The sequence below is a fragment of the Leptidea sinapis genome, chromosome 16, assembly GCF_905404315.1.
Source record: "Leptidea sinapis chromosome 16, ilLepSina1.1, whole genome shotgun sequence".
NCBI classification, from domain to species: domain Eukaryota; kingdom Metazoa; phylum Arthropoda; class Insecta; order Lepidoptera; family Pieridae; genus Leptidea; species Leptidea sinapis.
Window position 1 is genome coordinate 280,927 of NC_066280.1, and position 19,600 is coordinate 300,526.

At 37.7% G+C, this 19,600-nt stretch overlaps 1 protein-coding gene across 4 annotated transcripts in view; it reads left to right on the forward strand.

Moving 5' to 3' along the window:
- LOC126968656 (terpene synthase-like) overlaps positions 1–19,600 on the forward strand; it is a 58,872-nt gene that overhangs the window by 34,675 nt on the left and 4,597 nt on the right. The window contains exons 4-6 of one of the 4 annotated variants that reach the window (XM_050813684.1): positions 11,494–11,614; positions 14,879–15,018; positions 15,492–15,524. The exons of 2 other annotated variants lie outside the window; for them this stretch is intronic. In XM_050813684.1, coding sequence (XP_050669641.1) covers positions 11,494–11,614; positions 14,879–15,018; positions 15,492–15,524 — 294 coding nt within the window. Of the gene's footprint in view, positions 1–11,493; positions 11,615–14,661; positions 15,019–15,491; positions 15,525–19,600 lie in introns of those variants that run through there. One more of the 4 variants, XM_050813687.1, reaches the window with a different exon arrangement.

Genomic DNA, 19,600 nt, shown 5'->3' on the forward strand with positions numbered 1-19,600 from the left:
ACAGCGTATTCAAGTTGAGGACGTATTAGTGATTTGTAAAGTGTTATGTATGTTGTATGTTGTTTAAACTGGCGGGATACGCGCATGACTAATCCAAACATCTTCTATACATTGTCTACAATATTGTTGATGTGCTGGTCTAAATGTAGTTTAGAGTCAAGCTGTATGCCAAGATCAAGGACAATGCACATTTTAGCTAGATTTGAACTGCAAAGGGAATATTGGGAGTAATAATATTTCTTTTTTTAGAAAACGTTATAGAGTGGCACTTGGGAATGCTCAGGAACAATTTATTTGCGTTGCAATAGTCGGTGAGTCTATTTAAGTCCTGTTGCAAGAGAATAGTGTCAGATTTGATATGGTTTTATATATCTTCAGGTCGTCTGCATAAAGTAAGAATTTTGAATTTAGGAAACATGTGGAAACAATAAATAGAACGAATAGAAAAGGTCCTAAAATAGATCCCCGAGGAACACCGGATGTTACGTTAACAGGTCGAGACTCATAACCACTAATGATGATTTTCTGGGTACGGTTAGTAAGATAGGATGCAAACCAACGAAGCAAGTTGCCTTTTATGCCATTGTAGGAGATTTTATCCAATAATATTTTGTGGTCAATTTTGTCAAACGCCTTTTGGAAATCTGTGTAAATAGTATCAGTTTGAATATTTTGGTCAATGTTATGGAAATAAAATAAAATTTGTTGTGGTTCATCTTCCCTTGACAAAGCCATGCTGATGTTCTAATATACTGTTGTGAAGTAGGGGGTAAATTTTATGATGTACAAGACTCTCAAAGACCTTTGACAAAGATGAAATTATTGAGATAGGGCGGTATTTTTCAACATTACTTCTAGGTCCGTTTTTATGAATCGGAACTAAATTTGCATGCTTCCAAACGCTAGGGAATATTCCTTCATTTAGACATTTGTTAAATATTATTTGTATTGGATAGGAGATGGTTTCCCATGTATTTTTAAGAAACCTAGCTGGAATTCCGTCAGGTCCCGGTCCTTTTGAAGGGTCCAGAGATTTCAGTTTAATTTTTATATCTGATAATGTGACACTCAGATTATTTACATTAGTGTTATTAGTGTTTGTGCATAAAAGGGGGGCCCAATTATCTAAATTAAGACTTGATGGCTCATAAGAAGATTCAAAAAAAGAAGAAAACATATCGCAAATAGTTTCAGGATTACTAGAAGAGAAGTCCTTGTATGTCATATGATGTGGAATACCAATCTTTTTTTTACTGTTGGCTACATAGTTCCAAAAATATTTAATATTAGAGTGAACACTATCCTGTACAGAATTAATGTACCTTTTGTAACATAATCCGCATTCTTTCTTGAAACGTCTTCTAAACATTGAGAAAGTTTCATAATCCGAGATATTATTATATTTCTTCCACCTACTCCATGCTCGGGATTTATTTTTAAAAATGTGTATTAGAGACGGTGAAAACCAAATGGTAAATTGCATAATTTTAAGATTTAAAAGTGGTATGTTATTTTTAATAGTAGTATTAATGATTTCATAAAACTTTGCTACGGATAGCTCGCAGGATGTATCTTTTAGTAACGAGCCCCAGTCAGTATTATCAATCTCCTTGTTAATTGATATATAGTCAGCTTTATTAAAATTATACCTCATAACCTTTTTCTTTAATAGTGGAGTAAATATATCAAAAAATGTTAAAATATATATGGGTATCCACCCAATATTGATGTACACCGGATGGTGGTGGGTACATCAATATTTACTAGACACTTACTGGGTTGCAATATTTGGCAGTTCACACTGCTAATGACTAGGTCAAGCAATTTGTTCAAGTGATTTTTAAATGGGTTGTACTGAAAACTATTAGTTAATGACAAAAACTGTTGCAAATGAATTCTGGGTGTCGTTAGTGGGCATTTATCGGATATATCTATGTGATCCTGAGACCTAATCCAGTCAATAGATGACAGATTGAAGTCACCAACAATAATGAACTTATTAACGGAACTCTTGTTCATTTGGTTTGCTAATGTGTCAAGAAAATTGACATAGACATCGTCAGATACATTTGGCGGGATGTAAATAGCTATAATAATGTTAATTACATGGGGGTTAGCACTTAGTAGTTGTAAAGCAATACACTCAATTGGATAAGCACTTACCATAGATGGATGCATTGGAATGGGATGGAAGTGTTCAAGCACTGCTATTAGAACTCCTCCACCATCTTTTTTGTTAGTTATGGAGCGGTCTCTGTCATGTCTGAACACACAGTAACGGGAGTCAATAAATTCAGAATTATTTATATCAGGTATAAGCCATGTCTCTGTAAGTAGGATAATGTCATAGCAGTTAGTCAATATGTTAGTGTAAAGTGTGTGTAACTTTGTACGAATGCCCCTGCAGTTCTGATATTAAATACTAAGCGTGTTTTTAATAGCCATTGGATATTATGAAAATAATAATAGAGGTTTTAACTATAGAATTAATAGACATATGTATAGCACATTGAAACATGATTGCATCAAAGATTTTAATTATCCCTTTCTGAAATATGCAAATTAAAATTGAGAGATTATAATAAAGAGTCATTTAAAAATCTACTGCTATTTTTTTTATAAACACACAACACGATAATAAGGATATAAAGCATATTCCTAAATTTATTAAATACCACCTACCAATAAGTTCCAAGACCACAAATATTAAAGTAAATATCCTAGTCATTATGTTGGGACAACAAGGATTTAATTTAAGTTGACAATTCTGATAGAAAAGACACAGATTGTATTTATCCATTGTACATCTTTTTGAAATTAATTGTAGTACTAATATATATATATATATATTATTGATAATTAATAGACACATCAAAAATACGGTAATTGCAAGATATTGAATAATATTATAGTAAGAAATATATTTGATGGACATGTCATAATATGCTTCATTAAATGTAATTATGCCTTGCACACATGGAATCAGAATATGTTTTACAAAACAGAAATATTTCTTTAAAATAAGTAACTAATAAATATTTACTATATCTACAATGACAATCATTATGATACATATTAACAGATAAACATGATATTGATATGGATAGTTTTGAAATGCATTTATGGGTAACTTTTAAAATTATTGTTTTTAATTTATAGTTATTAGACTTTATGAAATAGTTATATAGCTGACTATAGTTAAGGCTTATTCTATACTTAAGGTTTAATCGCATAAATTCATGTAGTGTAATTATTTTTACTACAATTACAATATACTTGTTGTTAAATAACACCAGATTAATTAATCTTACCGATATCTTGTTGTGAACGAATAACAATAATGGGTGATGTATCTGTTTTACGAGCAAATATGGTTCCATTCTTAACCCAAACATACTTAAAGTTATGTTTTTTGGCATTTTCCCGAGTTTGCGAGTGAGCGAAATAAACGCTTGTTGTTAAGCGTTAAATGCTCATTTATGTATATTCTATGAGCGGGGCCCGTAATATATAGGATAGTTGTGTAGAAGTTAAGCCCTTGGCTGCTCGGTAGGCTGCGATTAAGTTGTCTCGCATTATGCGTGTCGGTAACTTCACAATGATGTTCTTAGGGGATAAGCTTTTTTTGATCAGCATGTGGAACACGGTGGACTGATACAATGTCCGACGCATTAAGTGGGTGCTTGATCGCGTTAAATAGTTTTTCTAACTGGGAAAGTAAATTTTCGCCACGCCTTTCTGGAAGATTTGATATTTCAATATTGCATGATCTTGCCTGTTGTTCCATCACTAATAATTTCTGTTTAACTCCTTCGAAATCCGTAGACAAGGTAGTAATAGGGGATATTTTGTATTCAATTTCTTTAATCTTATTCTCTAAACTTGCTTGTTTTTCCGATGCGAAATCTAAGGAGTTTTCAATCTCTTGGATCCGAGTTCCCATTTCAGATACAGAGTTTTTTATATTTAAAGTTTCTTTGTTTAATTTTGATACATTTGGATTTAGATCAGATAGTGCAGTTGTTATTTTTGATAATTCCTGAGTTAAGGCCGAACTTATAGCTGTTGTTATACTTACTATTGGACAAAGTAAGCCTCAGACCTGAGAAGAATGGGCACATTCAACTAAGCGGGCTACTTTTTTCATAAACATATGGTAAATGGTTACCATGTAATATCGTAGAATAAAATTAATTATTTAATAGCCTGAGATTGGTCGCTCCATTCCCAATCTGTGGTATCATTAAGAAGTCAAATGTTATAGCAATCTTTACCACTGCACTAACGTTTTTAACAATTTCATGATACAATTGTTTTGAATTTTTTCTCGGATCATGTAAAAGCATAAACATAAGCCCCACAAAAGACTCACTAATTCGACTTTAGTATTATAAACTTATTTTTTTTTTATTTATTTTTTTTATTTTATTATTGAACCAACAGCACACAAAAATTAAACTAATAACAAAAATATTATGCAATGGCCGACTGCCAATTACAGGTTCACACTATTTATGGTATAACATTTAACGCTCTAATTAAACTATGATTAAATCAAAATAAAAAATAATTAACTCATAAATATAAAGGTGTGTATGAGTGTATGTGTGTATGAGTGTATGTGCGTGTGAGTGTATGTGCGTATGTCTTAAGTCGTTTTCAACTCTTCGATTACAGTATACTTAAAATTATTTCCTTTTTGAAAGAGCTTTTAGTATGGACGAATATATCTGTTGGTAAGAAATGTTTATTATAGCAGCTAAGGGTACGGCAGACCACCGAATTCTGTGCATAAATAGAGTGAGTAATTGGGACATTAAAAAGGGTGGTATGCCTTGTACGCTTATTCGGGATTCTAAATTGCATGAATGAAGATGTAAGTTCGGGGCAGTCAATTTTGTTGTTGCACACGTCATACAGAAATAACATATCTAGTAAAGTTCGCCGGTTTTTTAATTGCATTAATTTATGGTGATTACAGGATTCCTCATAACTAGAACCATAATGCTGAAGGCGATATTCTAATACCTTTACAAATTTTGATTGTATATTCTCTATTTCATCGATATATATCCTATAGTATGGGTTCCAGATATTACAGCAGTATTCTAAGACGCTACGAACATATGAAAAATAAAGAACTTTTATACACTCTAAACCTGAAAAAGGTTGACTTACACGTATAACGAAACCTAGATTCCTGTAAGCTTTTTCAGTTATTGCAGCAATGTGATCTGACATTGACATTTTTGTATCAAACACTATTCCTAAGTCCCTAATGCTATTCGTTCGTGTTAAAGGAACATCAAGTAATGTGTATTGGTATTCTAATTTATTTCTTTTTCGCGTAAAGGTGATTTGAAAACATTTAGTTACATTGACTCCAATACGGTTGTCATGATAATAGTCACACAGTCTGATTAAATCACTCTGAAGGTTTATTGAATCTATTTCAGTCTTAATGCGAGCGTAAATTTTAGTGTCGTCAGCATACATAAGAAATTTAGCAAACTGGAAACAGTCGCCAATATCATATAAATAAGATAAATATAGTAATGGTCCCAAAATTGACCCTTGCGGAACTCCAGAAGGAACATCCACAAGGTCAGAACGATGCCCAGCCAAGACCACAGCTTGCGAACGATTGTACAGGTAAGACTCCATCCAACGAAGAAGATCACCACGAATCCCTAGTTCCTGCAACTTGCGTAAAAGTATAATATGGTCGACTCGATCAAACGCCTTCTCAAAATCAGTATAAATTACGTCAATTTGATAACCATCATCCATTCGCTGAACGTAATTAGTAAAAACAGCAAGATTGGTATTAGTGGAGCGACCATGTATGAAACCATGCTGATCTAGAGGTAAGTAACGAATGATTATGGGGTACAGGTAATTGTGTGCTACCCTTTCCATTAATTTACCTAACGTATTAAGTATTGATATAGGCCTATAATTTTCAACAGATGCTTTAGACCCTTTTTTATGTATTGGTACAATATTAGCAGTTTTCCATATTTTTGGGAAATATCCTTCAAGAAAGCAGCGATTAAAAATTAGTGTTATAGGCGCTGATAGTGATGCAGAACAAGCGACCAGAAAGCTTGGTGGAATTTTATCACAACCCGGGCCTTTTGATGTATCAAGAGTTTTTAGTAATTTTTTTACCTCGTCAATCGTAAGTTGAATATTGCTGATTGTATCATGACAAATGGACCGTTCCTCTGAAAAAACTTTATATTGCGATGCAGGTGAAACAAAATTTTTGAAGAAGAAATCATTAAAAGCATTACAAATATCATATTGATTTGAGATAGTCTCATCTTTATAAAGCATCACGCCAGGGTAAGCAGATTTATTATTTCTTTTGGATTTAACATAAGTCCAGATTAATTTAGGTATAGATTTTATTTTATCCTCAGAGTTCCTAATATATTCTGAATAGCAACTTTTTTCAACGTTTTTAACACGCCGACGTAATTTAGAAAAGGAAGCATAGTCGTTCGGATTATTGTATTTTTTCCATAGATGATGATATTTTGCTTTCTCTTTTATTATTTTTATGAGAGCCTTAGTGTACCACATAGGATATGTGTAAGTGTGCGAAACAGTTTTATGAGGTACAAATTGCGATATCGATTCATACAATATGGAGTAAAATTTATCGATCGCGTCATGCAGTGGTAAGCATTCAAGCGAAGTCCAATCGTAATTAGAAAAAAAGTAGTTTACAGCATTATAATCTACCTTATTATATAAATAACGTTTCGTATTAGTACGTTTTATTGACGGTAATACGATATCAATAACACAAATATCAATTGCAGGGTGGAAAATATCCTCTTTAACTAAAGGTGATTTTGATTTATTGATAATTAAAGATGTATTGGAATAAATTAAGTCTAGTAGGTTGTTATGAGTATTAAAAAAGAAATTATATTGAATTAACCCAAGAAATGCTGTTAAGTTTAATAACTCCGTGGCAGTATTCTGGATAACGATGCTTCCTTTTTTTAGTACAATAGGATGCCCCTGTTTCCAATCAATACATGGCAAATTAAAATCCCCTGCCAGAATAAAATGATCATCAGGGTGAGAAATAAATAATTGCGATAATATCTCGCAGAGTTTCTGTATCCGTGATGGAAGTATCTGGTTAGGAGGAATATAAGCACAAATTATATTTAAGTCACATAGTGAGCCTAGAGTGCGGCCAGGTATAAATATGCACATACATTCCAGATCATCGTGTTCAAGGTCAAAGCGCCGGCGAGCACCGAATCGCTTCCCACAAGCAATTAATACTCCCCCACCAAACGCATCACCACTCGTGGTACGGTCACGACGAAATACGTCGAATCGCGCAGAATCGCACAATTCCGAGTCTAAAATACTAGGACATAACCACGACTCAGTAATAAGTGCTATATCTATTTGTGATATTGATAGGTTATTAAAAAATATGTTTGTCTTTGTCCGCAGTCCTCTTACATTTTGATAGATTAAGTTTAATCCTATATTTTGCCTATTCAGTGTGGAAGACATAATGAATAAATAAATAAGTAATTATTTTATGCATTGTCCGTAAAAGTTAATGATAAATTGAATAGAAAATAATGATTTAAATTTTATTTGTAATTTTATGTAATTATTAGTTGATTGTAACCGAGAGTTATCAGCTCTAACTAATATGTGACGGGAATATAATATATATACAGTATCTACTATCAGGAAAATAAGTATAAAAAATATAGATACAAAACTTTTTGCAATTGTTTGGAAATACATTATTATTTTTGAAATTACTGTAAAAGAAATTGTTTTGTGAAAGAGTTATGTATTATGATGTAGATGTAGATGTATTATGTGTGTAAAACAGTTTTTTAGTGTGAATGTGAGTTATTACTAAGTTGTGTTGGTATTCTTTCGTATAGTTATTGTATGTGTTGTTGTTGTGTAAAGTGTATGGTGTGATGCATATTAAATTACAACAAGTGATAAAAACGAGTAACAAATTAAAACTAAACAACTGTACATATAAACTAATTAGCATATTTTGATTAAATCCCCCGAGGTTATAATAGAGATAGGTGGCGAGGCTTCGTTGCGACGTACAAAAATTCGGCAGTTTTTTGTCCAAATAAATTTAAAATTCATATCTTTACATTTTTGTTTGCATTCTCTAAACAGTGTACGGTTATTCTTAGTAAGATGTTCATTTATGTAAATTTTGGTATTATCTAATGTACTAACCTCGCCACGTATTCCAACATCAGACGGTTTAACATTCCGGTTTTTACGGGATGCTGCTATGATCGCGTCCTTAGTACGACGATGACGGAAACGAGCAATGATGGTGCGACCCTTAGCGGCACTACTTGTTCGACGGGCCTGGACTCGGTGCGCAAATTCCACATCATCACTCTGAATGCTAATACCTATCTTTTCAGCCAGTTTAAGCACTATGTCAGTAGTATCTTCATCTTTCGATTCTGGTACACCCACCACCTCAATATTCTGCAAACGACTCCACTGTTGTTGGCTTGCATTTTCTTCCTCCAAACGTTTTATACGCGTGGTATGCGTGTCGACATCTGCTCGTAGCCGTTCGTTCTCTTCTCTCAGGCGTTTTAATTCGGCAGAAGTGATGCTCAGATTTTTTATCAAATCGTCATATTGATTACTTATGTAAGTGAGAGTTGATTCTATAGATGAAATTTGGCTTTTAACCGACGACAGTTCACTTTTTATAGCATTAGAAATTAATAAAGGTAGCTCGTCTTTTAGCGCACTCGGGCTGCCCAAACTGTATTCCGTGGATCGAGCAGTTGATGGATTAGCCTTCCTGGTTGTGATATACGATACATCCTCGAGACATTTTACCGGGGTATCTGTGTTGTCACCAGCTCTGGGCAGTTTGCTCACACATAATGGACATTTCCACGAAGGTATTTTCTTAGCATTGTCTAAACTCAATCCGACGCATTGGTAGTGATAAGATCTCGTACAATTAGGACGACAGCAGATGATTTTCTCAGATTGGCGCACTGATTTTTTACATGCGTTGCAATTATACATTTCAATAGAAATCAAGTGTAGCAAGCAGTATTAAAAAACTGACGGTAGGCGTCAACCGGTTTGTCCGCTAATGCGCAACGTGCTCACTGCTATTCACACAATGATTCTTATATTCACAAAACTTTGCAATTGTTTATTTATTACAACATCATTGTTTGAAATTGTATTATCTATAATTAAATTTATTCACTAATTAACAATTGAACTGTGTACAATTTGACCACAAAAAAACATTTGAAACCACTTATTAATAATTTAAATTAGGAGATACCGAAAGAGCGTCTTATCTAATCCGCGACGGTAAGCGAGAGGATTGTTCCTGGTGTTAACATTATGGTTATGACAGTTTCTATCAAAAACACTTATGTGCCTATTATTATATGTACATTCATAAAATTATGAAGAATATCATATTAAGAGGCAACAGCTAAGATGTTTATTAGGACCTAGGTTATAAATAGCGCGAATATGTAGAACAAAGATAGTTTAACCTATTAAGTTATCCGCGCTCTGATTGTTGAAAATCGCCCAATTACCAAGAGGATAAACGCGCGCGCGGCGCGTTATCTATGCGTACTATTTTACGTGTAGCACAAGAATGCTTATAGTTACGGTGATTTCAGTGAATTTATCTGTAAGCTAGTGACATAATGTATTATAATAAGTGCAAATTATTTGATTTGTAGCTTTATTTTATTTTACACAGACCTTTCTTTCGACAAAAGTTGAAAAACAGTTATATTTAGGAATAAATGAGGATTTTCAAGGAAAACAATTGGTTTTGTTTATAAGTGTTTATGGTTTTATAATCAACTTTTATTTTTATTTCTTTTCACCAAACTGAAATTAACATGCTTCATAGTAATAATTTGAGATATTGCTGCAGAGCGACACCCACGAAATTGGCGATGAACAGAGATTGCACGCGTTAGACCGTACATTCATAACCCTTATGTGAATAGGTGTTCAGTATTTAGACTTTATATTTATACACTGAACGATAGGAAATTGAATCAACTTTGTCGTATCGTCCTGGAAACACCGCACAAGTAAGCTCATTACACAGCTTTGTAGTACGTGGAAGAAAGCTCCTTGAAAACCCCACTGTGGAGGACCGCCACACATCCAGATGGTGGGGATGATATCCTAACTTGTGGCGTGTCGTGCGAAGTTGGGATTCGGTGGCAGGAATCAGGATAAACAGCTCTTCGGAACACTCCCCGTGCTAAATGCGGGAGAAGATACACAATGAAGAGACGTCTCTACGCAACGCCAAGTGATCCAGCCATTCACAGAGCCCTGGGTCCGCGACTGCGGATTGACAGCGGTCAAATAGATCGAGCTGATACTGGGCCGGACCTGCGCCTTGTAGAGCGCTAGAATGTGGGCCGGCTTGAATAATTGCTGAGCTCTATTAATGACGCCCATTTTCTTCGAAGCCAATTTGGCCTTGCCCTCCAGATAGCCACGGAATTGGCAATCGCTCGAGATTTTCAGACCCAGTATTCCAATACTAAGCGAGGCTTTAAGGGAAGTGTTGTCGAAGAGCGGCTATATGACAAATGGTTTTTTTTTAGTGGTAAACGCGCAAACTTTAGTCTTCTGGGGGTTTAATTGGACAAGGTTCAATTTACCCCATTCCGCGACCTTCTCGAGAGAGGACTCGATATAAGATACAAGTTTCTCCCGGCAATGGTCGACGTTTTCCCGAAAGAGACCTGTATGGCCCTTATACGGCATCACCAATGCTGTCTTCTGCGAAGAAACAGCGTGGGAGATAGCACACAGCCTTGGGGCACTCCAGCGTTCACGGGCTTGGGATTCGAGCAATAACCGTCGACAACGACCTGTATGCTGCGCCCAGTGAGGAAACTGGAGGTCCACTTGAATAAATTTCCCGAGAGGGAAGCCCAAATGATGGAAGTTTTGAGAGGAGCGCCTTGTGCCATACACGATCAAAGGCCTCCTGCGGTAATATCTGTTTTATTACGGCAGCGAGACTCTCCCACTTTCAATAAGCCCTTAGTCGCCTCTTACCCTTGGGCCTGGGACTACACACATTTCAAGTAGAATTTATATCAACAATTATTTTATATCCATACTATTATACTTATATAATTTGATGTCTTATATAATAAAACTGTGTTATAATAATAGCAACTTACTGAATATTGGGTATAAATACAAAAACAATCAAAAACTCAACGCACACACGGAAAAAACTACTCAATATGGCGTACGGCAAGTATATCGGCAGGGATGCCGATAGCATCTCATAGTAATGGGGTAACGTTGCCGTTAACAAATGTATCTTATAATCATGTGCATGTTTTTATTCTTATTGAAATCAAAGTTTTATTGTAGCCCATACCTCGACACTTATTTAAAACCATGTCATATTATTACTTTCAGGCTGCCATGATCTTTTCCGAGGAAGCCTTAGAGTTGTTCAGGGGGCAAGGAGCGGAGGTATATACGCGGGATAATTTTATCTGTCCCACCGAAGAGGAGTACATGACGATGCAGGAAAAAAGTATGTAAGCTGTGTAATAAGATGATTAGATAAATAGATATTCATTCTGGTGGTCTCGAAAGGTGACTTAATATTGTACATAACCTGCCAACAATAACATCTAGACCTATCTAGACCAACTGTCAAGCCTCATTCCTTTTAATAAACACCACCCATTATCACCAGTGGGAGGCTCCTTTGCACAGGATGCCGGCTAGATTATGGGTACCACAATGACGCTTATTTCTGCCGTGAAGCAGTATAAAAAAACTGAGTTCAGGGTATCAACCCGACAGCCATATTGGTGGTCTTCTGAAAACAGAAAAAAAACTAATGGAAGTGGCATGTGGGCGTTACCCCGTCGCCACTATTATGTACAAATGTACCTAATGAGACCAGTCGTATTATGTCAAGTGAAGCATAATTATCTCTTTAAAAAAAAGCCTTAATGTCCCATTTTGGATTGTAGAAATCATAGTCGCAATCCACGCATGCCTGTAAAGGTCCCATAGCGGTAACGCAGAGACTGACCGGCTTCTCGAACACATCCAAATGGCTACAGATTCCGTGTTGGAGCAGATCCCCACTGCAGAGGTCGTGTTTCTTGGCGATTTTAACGCCCACTACGCCGAATGGCTACGCTCACGTACCACCGATCATGCAAGGAGATCAGTTCACGACTTGGCTTTAGCATAAGGTCTGACGCAACTGGTTATGACGCCAACGAGAATCCCAGATGTGGAAGATCATACACCTTCACTGTTAGACCTTCTGTTGACCTCACATCCGGTTGGCTACCTAGTTTCCGTTGACCCTCCTCTGGGATCGTCGGACCACTGCCTGATCCGGAGCACCGTGCTGGTCACGCGCCTAACATAGACCCGCTTGTTAGGCTTTCGCCGCATGTGGCACTATAGGTCAGCAGAGTGGGACGAGATGCGGTGCTTTTTTGCATCCTACCCGTGAAGGCAGATCTGTTTTTCGCTGGGTGATCCAGATGCCGTTGCTGACGCTGTTGCTGATGTGGTACTGCAAGGTATGGAACTCTTCATTCCATCCTCCTCTGTGCCTATTGGTGGCAGGTCCCAACCATGGTTTGACCGCTCCTGCAAAATGGCCTCTCGCCGAAAGCAGGAGTGCTATCAGGCTTGGGTCAATGCGGTGGTATCTAAACATATGAATTCCAGCGAATTTAAAAAACACTTCAATCATGCCTCCAGGTCCTTCAAAAGAGTTATTTCTGACGCGAAGTCGAACGTCTTGCACGCATTTCCACGGGAACTCGTGCGTTCTGGTCGCTCGCCAAGGCTGTCCAAGGAAACTTCTGCCAGCCAGCCATTCCGCCACTGCACAGGGATGATGAATCACTGGCCCGTGACGTGAAAGAGAAAGCTGATCTCCTGGGCTCCCTCTTCGCGTCCAGCTCGGCTCTGGATGACCAAGGTGCACCACCACCGCATATTCCGAGGTGCGAGTCATACATGCCGGAGGTAAAAATTTGGCATGGCGACGTGCTAAAAGCGCTTCTCAACTTGGACATTCACATATCGAGCAGGCCCGATCGCATTCCCCCGATAGTGCTGCGGACATGTGCTCCGGAACTGGTGCCGGTCCTTACCCGTCGAAATTATGGAAGACGGTTTTAGTGCACCCGATCCCTAAGAAAGGTGTACGCTCGGATCCGTCCAACGGGTAGGGTGGTACCCTATTGACATTATCTCCATTTTCTCCAAAGTAATGGAGTCGACCATCAACCGCCAGCCCTTGGTATACCAAGAGGAGCACCGGCTGATCAGCGACTGCTAGTGCTGTTTCCGTCAGTGTCGCTCAGCTGGTGATCTTCTTGCATACCTCCCCATAAATAGGCACAAGCAGCTGAGTGTAAGGGAGAGGCGTTGACGGTGAGTTTGGACATAGCGAAGGCCTTCGATCGGGTGTGGCATGAAGCGGTTTTAGCGAAACTGCCATTCTATGGGCTTCCCGAGAAGTTGTGCAAATGGGTCGCTAGCCTTTTGGCTGATCGGAGCATCAAGGTTGTTATCAGCGGTGCATGATCCGATTTAAAACCCATAAACGATGGTGTCCCGCAAGGCTGCGTGCTATCCCCTACACTGTTTCTTCTGCATATCAATGATATGCTGCACATCAGCAGTATTCATTACTATGCAGACGACAGCACAGGGTATGCTTCCTACACCGGCCGTGCCAACTAAACCCGGGAAAGCTTTGACGAGAACCAGAACAAATTTGTGTCTGAAATCGAGACTATGCTTTGAAAAGCCTCGGAAGGGGGCCGACAAAATTTAGACCAATTCAACCCCAAGAAGACACAATTTTGTGCGTTCACCACTAAAAAGTCTCCCTTTGTCGTATCCCCTCGATTTGAGATCACTCTTCTAACTGCCACAGCCTATATTGGCATACTTGTCTTCAGTATATTGAGCGACGTTCAGTACCGTGGTCACTTGGAAGAGAAGGCCAAACCGGCCACTAAAAAGCTTGGTGTACTCAGTAAGGCGGACATTACTTGCAAAGTACCACCCGCACCACGTAGACGTCTGGCATCTAACCAGGTACGTATTAAACATTGGATTGGCTGATTATTATGTCCGGAACTATGGCCTTTAACGTGAGTTTAGTGCCGATATAAATGAACGGGAGCCCACGTTCTAAGGATAGTGAGAGAAATGCGATCGACTTTTTTACTTAAATTTACTAGTGCGATGCTCCTTTGCACAGGATGCCGGCAAGATTATGGGAACCATAGTGGCGATTTTTCTACCGTGAAACAGTAAAGTATAAGTATCTCTGTGTTTCGGTCTGAAGTGCGCCGTAGCTAGTAATATTACTGGGAAAATGAGACTTAACATCTTATGTCTCAAGATGATGAGCGTAATTAGCGGCACTAGCCGCTAAGAATTTTTGGGTTTTTCAAGTTCCTTCAGCTGAACGTCTTGGTCTCGTCCCTAATTGTCATAAAAACAATCTTCTTACGGTCCTTTGAAAACAGAACTCGGTGAACAGTTTTCTATCTGATTTGTGGGTTTAGACAACGTGAAAACGTGGAATGCTTGGCGGTGTATTTACATTGTTTTTAAGAGCTGAGAGTCGAGTTCGTGGAAAATAAAGTGGCCAGGAGATCGGTCTTTGCTTACAGCCTGCAGACAGATGGACAAACGGTTAGTTAGACCGACAACGGGTACGGAACACTAAAAGTCCTTAGACAGAAACAGATCTAATGGGTAATGTAATTGGGTGTTGATTTAATTCTGCTTAACGTTTCAGAATTGCGTGGCATATATTATTTCTGCTTCCGTTTGATGCAACTGTTCAGTGACCAGAAGACAGATTATTCTGACTTTGTAGTAAAGTTAAGCATGTATTTTCAAGTGAGAGATGATTACTGCAATATCTGTAAGCCAAAGGTAAAATTTAGGATACTTCATAGTTTTTTTTTTGTTTATAACTGTTTATCTTAGTCCTGTGCTTCCCCGGGGCGTAAAAAGAATAGGGAAGTCCTAGGCTCAAGGGTGTTGTAGGAGGCGAGTAAGTGCTTTTAGAAGTGGGAGAGTCACGCTGCGTTCTTATGACGGGCCAGACTCGTCCGGGTTAATTAACATACTCGCACAGAATATCGGCGTGAAGTAGTGGCCTAGTACTGCCATGTTTCACATAAGCTAGTGTTGAGAACTGGAGCCCACCCCATTGGAGCTCAGGCTTATTAAGTAAAAATTTAACATTCATTAAAGTGGCGCACACGTAAATAGAAGTAACTAATTTAAATTTAACTAACATAATTTTAACGTCTTAAGAATATATTTAATGTGCTAATAATAATAATATGACGATATAGTTTTAACGTTAGTATGTATAAAATATGATTTATATTACATTTCAGGCTTTACAAGAATGTTCACCAGCTACCAATGAGGTAAGTGAAATTGACTGCAAGAGCCAACTAGGTACAAAGTGATTATGCATAATATTATATTTACTGTAATCTTTATTTAAAATGAAAATGGTCGTTGTTTGAGGCTCTTTCACGCTTAAGCACTGATTGTATCGACATGAAACTACCACAATCCGATGCGAAATTTATCCTAGATGGTTTATGACTACTTATTTTTCGAATTCCTTCATTTTTTATTGCTGTTTTACTTTTATGAACATTTTCTCGCTAATAACTAACAATTAAACAAAAGACAAACATTTTTTCTTGATTCTTTTTTGGATTTCCACGGAGTATATTAAACGGATTATGTTCTTTTACATTCAGAAAAACATTAATTTTTGAAACCATAGCTCCTACAGCCTCCAAATTTAGTTAAGAGTCATCTAGATGTGATACAGAAATGATCTAAAAGCGGATTTACAACCGATCGCCAAAAAGATTTCGGTGGTGGGCATTAGAATATTAAATTCCCATTTCCAAACTGTAAATTTATTAAATTCGCCCACTGGAGCGGGCGGGTACAGCTAGTAAGTGATAAAACAAAATGAATATTAATTCTATGAAGATCCAGTGTCTATTAGTTTTACATAGATGTATGTAGTCATACATATTATAAGTGTTACAGTGATGCTGTGTTTCACATTAAGATGGTTGATTTTGATAAAAATTTCGAAATTATAAAGAGTCTTAAGTCAAACGCTGAGGGTTGTGATAACATTACACTAGACATGCTTATAATGACATTTCCATATACACTAGAGGTAATAAAAAACATCATATTATATATGTCTCTTAGCACATCCACATGTCCTGACATAAGAAAAACAGCAATTGTGAAGCCTTTACCAAAAAATTCAAACCCTTGTGAGATTAAAGATCTCAGGCCTATATGTGTATTACCATGTTTATCAAAGGTGTTAGAGAAAGCTGTTTGTACACAATTTGCAAAATATCCTGAAGAGAATAATATTTTACCTGAACTACAGTCAGGATTCAGAAAAGGTCGAAGTACAGTGACTGCTATGCTTGATGTTACAGACAATATATTACATGACCAAGACAGTGTAATGTGTACATTACTAGTAGTATTGCTAGATTTTTCTAGAGCATTTGACTCAATTAATCTTACTTTGCTGTTATCCAAACTCAGATATTATGGTGTTGATAACATTGCTTTAAAATGGTTTAATAGCTACAAGTAGCTATTAAACCATTTTTCAATTGCTCAAGCACAATCGCTCTCAATATGTGAAACTACAGAAAAATGCATTATTATCAATAAAGGTGAATATAAAAAGAGGAGTACCCCAAGGTTCTATTTTGGGTAACATTCTTTTCATTTTATATGATGCTCATATTAAAAAGATTTCACATTTATGCAGATGATATACAGGTATCCCTCTTGCTTGCCTGCTAACATTGATCAAACTATACAAAAGCTAAATGTAGACCTGGCCAGAATAGCCATGGGGTCCGAGAAAAATGACCTGCTACGCAACTCAGATAAAACCAAGTTTATGATATGTGGTAGTAAGCATCAAGTTAGTAAAATCAGTACAGTAGAGAAAGTGAGGCTTAAAGGCAAATCCATTGAGCAAATATATGAAGTACGGAATTTGGGGTTGATAAAGGACAGTGAATTGCAATTTGAGAAGCAGGTTGCAAACTTATCTATATTGTTTAAGACCCTAGATTACTGACAGTTTACGTGTTTAATTAGTTGAGTCACTAATTCTTTCAAAATTTAACTACATGGACACAGTAGTTGGTCCTCGCTTACTAAAAAAAAAACCAGAATATTATCCAGCGTGTTCAAAATGCATGTACTCGTTTTTGCTTTAACATTACATTAATGATTGATGATTGATTAACATAACCCATGTGACACCATACCTAAATAAACATTGCATCCTAAAAATGAGACATAGACGTAACTTAGCCTGCCTGCTTTTTGTCGATATAAAATACAAAGTTCCTACTAATTATATAAAAAGCTTTCCTGGTTTTCGACTCATAGATCCTGTGATACTCGAAAAGCTGCTATGAATAATACCACAACACAGTTCAGCAGCCATTTGGCTAGGCTCACGTACCACCGATCATGCAGGGAGATCTGTTCACGACTACGCCTTAGCATATGGTCTGACGCAATTGGTTATTGCGCCAACGCAAATCCCAGATGTGCAAGATCATACACGTTCACTGTTGGACCTTCTGTTGACCTCACATCCAGATGGCTACCTAGTTTCCGTTGACTCTCCTCTGGGATCGTCGGACCACTGCCTGATCCGGAGCCTTTAGATGAACTTTTCGTTATGCTGCGTCCAAGTGTTGGAACAATATTCCACCACCAATGAGGAGCCTGCAATGCAAGAAACAAAGTTTTAAATTAAAAATTAAACACATCTTTGTTAAATCATCAGAAACAAGAGGAAAAACTGAGACATGACACCAGTATTTGTAAAAGTATTTTACCTAATATATTTTATTTATTACAATGCACAAGAATAGGTACTCATCAAATATGTTTTCTCCATTATCTTTGTGAGGTGAAGTTTGTTTCAATCCAAAATATATACTCTCAATTCTAAATCTTTAAATAGATCTTTAAATATATAATTTAGGCAGTTGTCAGTTATTTATTGGCGGTTAGCAGTTTTATGAACTATTTGTTATGGATTGTTATTTTTATTATACTTGACAGTTGACATAACAAGCAACAAACAGAAATTACTTATTTTTTCTTTTTTTTTGGGATTTTTATGAGAAATTACCTATTTATTTACATGCGGCCACTGAGTATACAAGTACAACATTCTAACTCATTTATTGCCCATCGTTAATTACATCAGATCGAAACAATATGTATTATATATTAAGTTACATTATGTAAGTTTATAAGATTTATTTTTATACCACTTTACTTTTAGTTTCCTACCATTAAAAACTATTGCTTTATTTTATATCTAAATATTTTTCTTGACGTCACTAAATGGAATTTAGGAGTGGTAGTGCCGTGCCATGTTGGGTCCTCACGGACACAATCGAATTGGGCCGGCACTCCCGGAGAAATACCACTCCCCCACTCGAAACCGGCGTGAAATAGCGGCTATGCCGCTGTGTTTCTTTCGGTGAGTGGGGTATCCGGAGGCCTACACCCCCCCTCCCAAATACAAATGGCAGCACGGACTAAAAATAGACTACTCCAGGACGATACCAGGCTATGCAGCCCTGGAGAATCCGTCCCTGGGCGTCCACAATTAGGGCCTGTACCTAATAGTGGTTGCCCAGACTGCCCCGCGTATTCTGGAGGGGGCAAATCAGCGCTGACTCGGGGCAAACAGAGCAGGAGGCTCAAAACACGCTCCTCCACACTAGCTGTGGACTTTTGCAACATCAGGGGTCTTCGCTCAAATTTAAATGCCGTCCACTTTCACCTGGAGGCGGCGAAGCCAGCCCTGCTCTTTTTAACCGAGACACAGATATCCTCCCTGGCCGATTCATCTTACCTTTCATACCCGGGGTATAATTTGGGACACTTCTTTATACAACAGGCTGGCGTGTGCGTTTACGTCAGGGAGGATGTCTGTTCTCGACGCCTGAGTTTTCTTGAAGGACAGGACCTATCCATCATCTGGTTGCGTGTAGACTGCGATGACCATCCGCGAATCTACGCATGCCGGCATGCATGCATGTATAGGTCCCATAGCGGTAACGCAGAGACTGACCGGCTCCTCGAACACATCCAAATGGCTACAGATTCCGTGTTGGAGCAGATCCCCACTGCAGAGATCGTGTTTCTTGGCGATTTTCACGCCCACCACGCTATTAAACTCCTAGCCATTCGGCTAGGCTCACGTACCACCGATCATGCAGGGAGATCTGTTCAGTCGTGCCTTAGCATATGGTCTGACGCAACTGGTTATTACGCCAACACGAATTCCAGGTATGCAAGATCATACATGTTCACTGTTGGACCTTCTGTTGACCTCACATCCAGACGGCTACCTAGTTTCCGTTGACCCTCCTCTGGGATCGTCGGACCACTGCCTGAT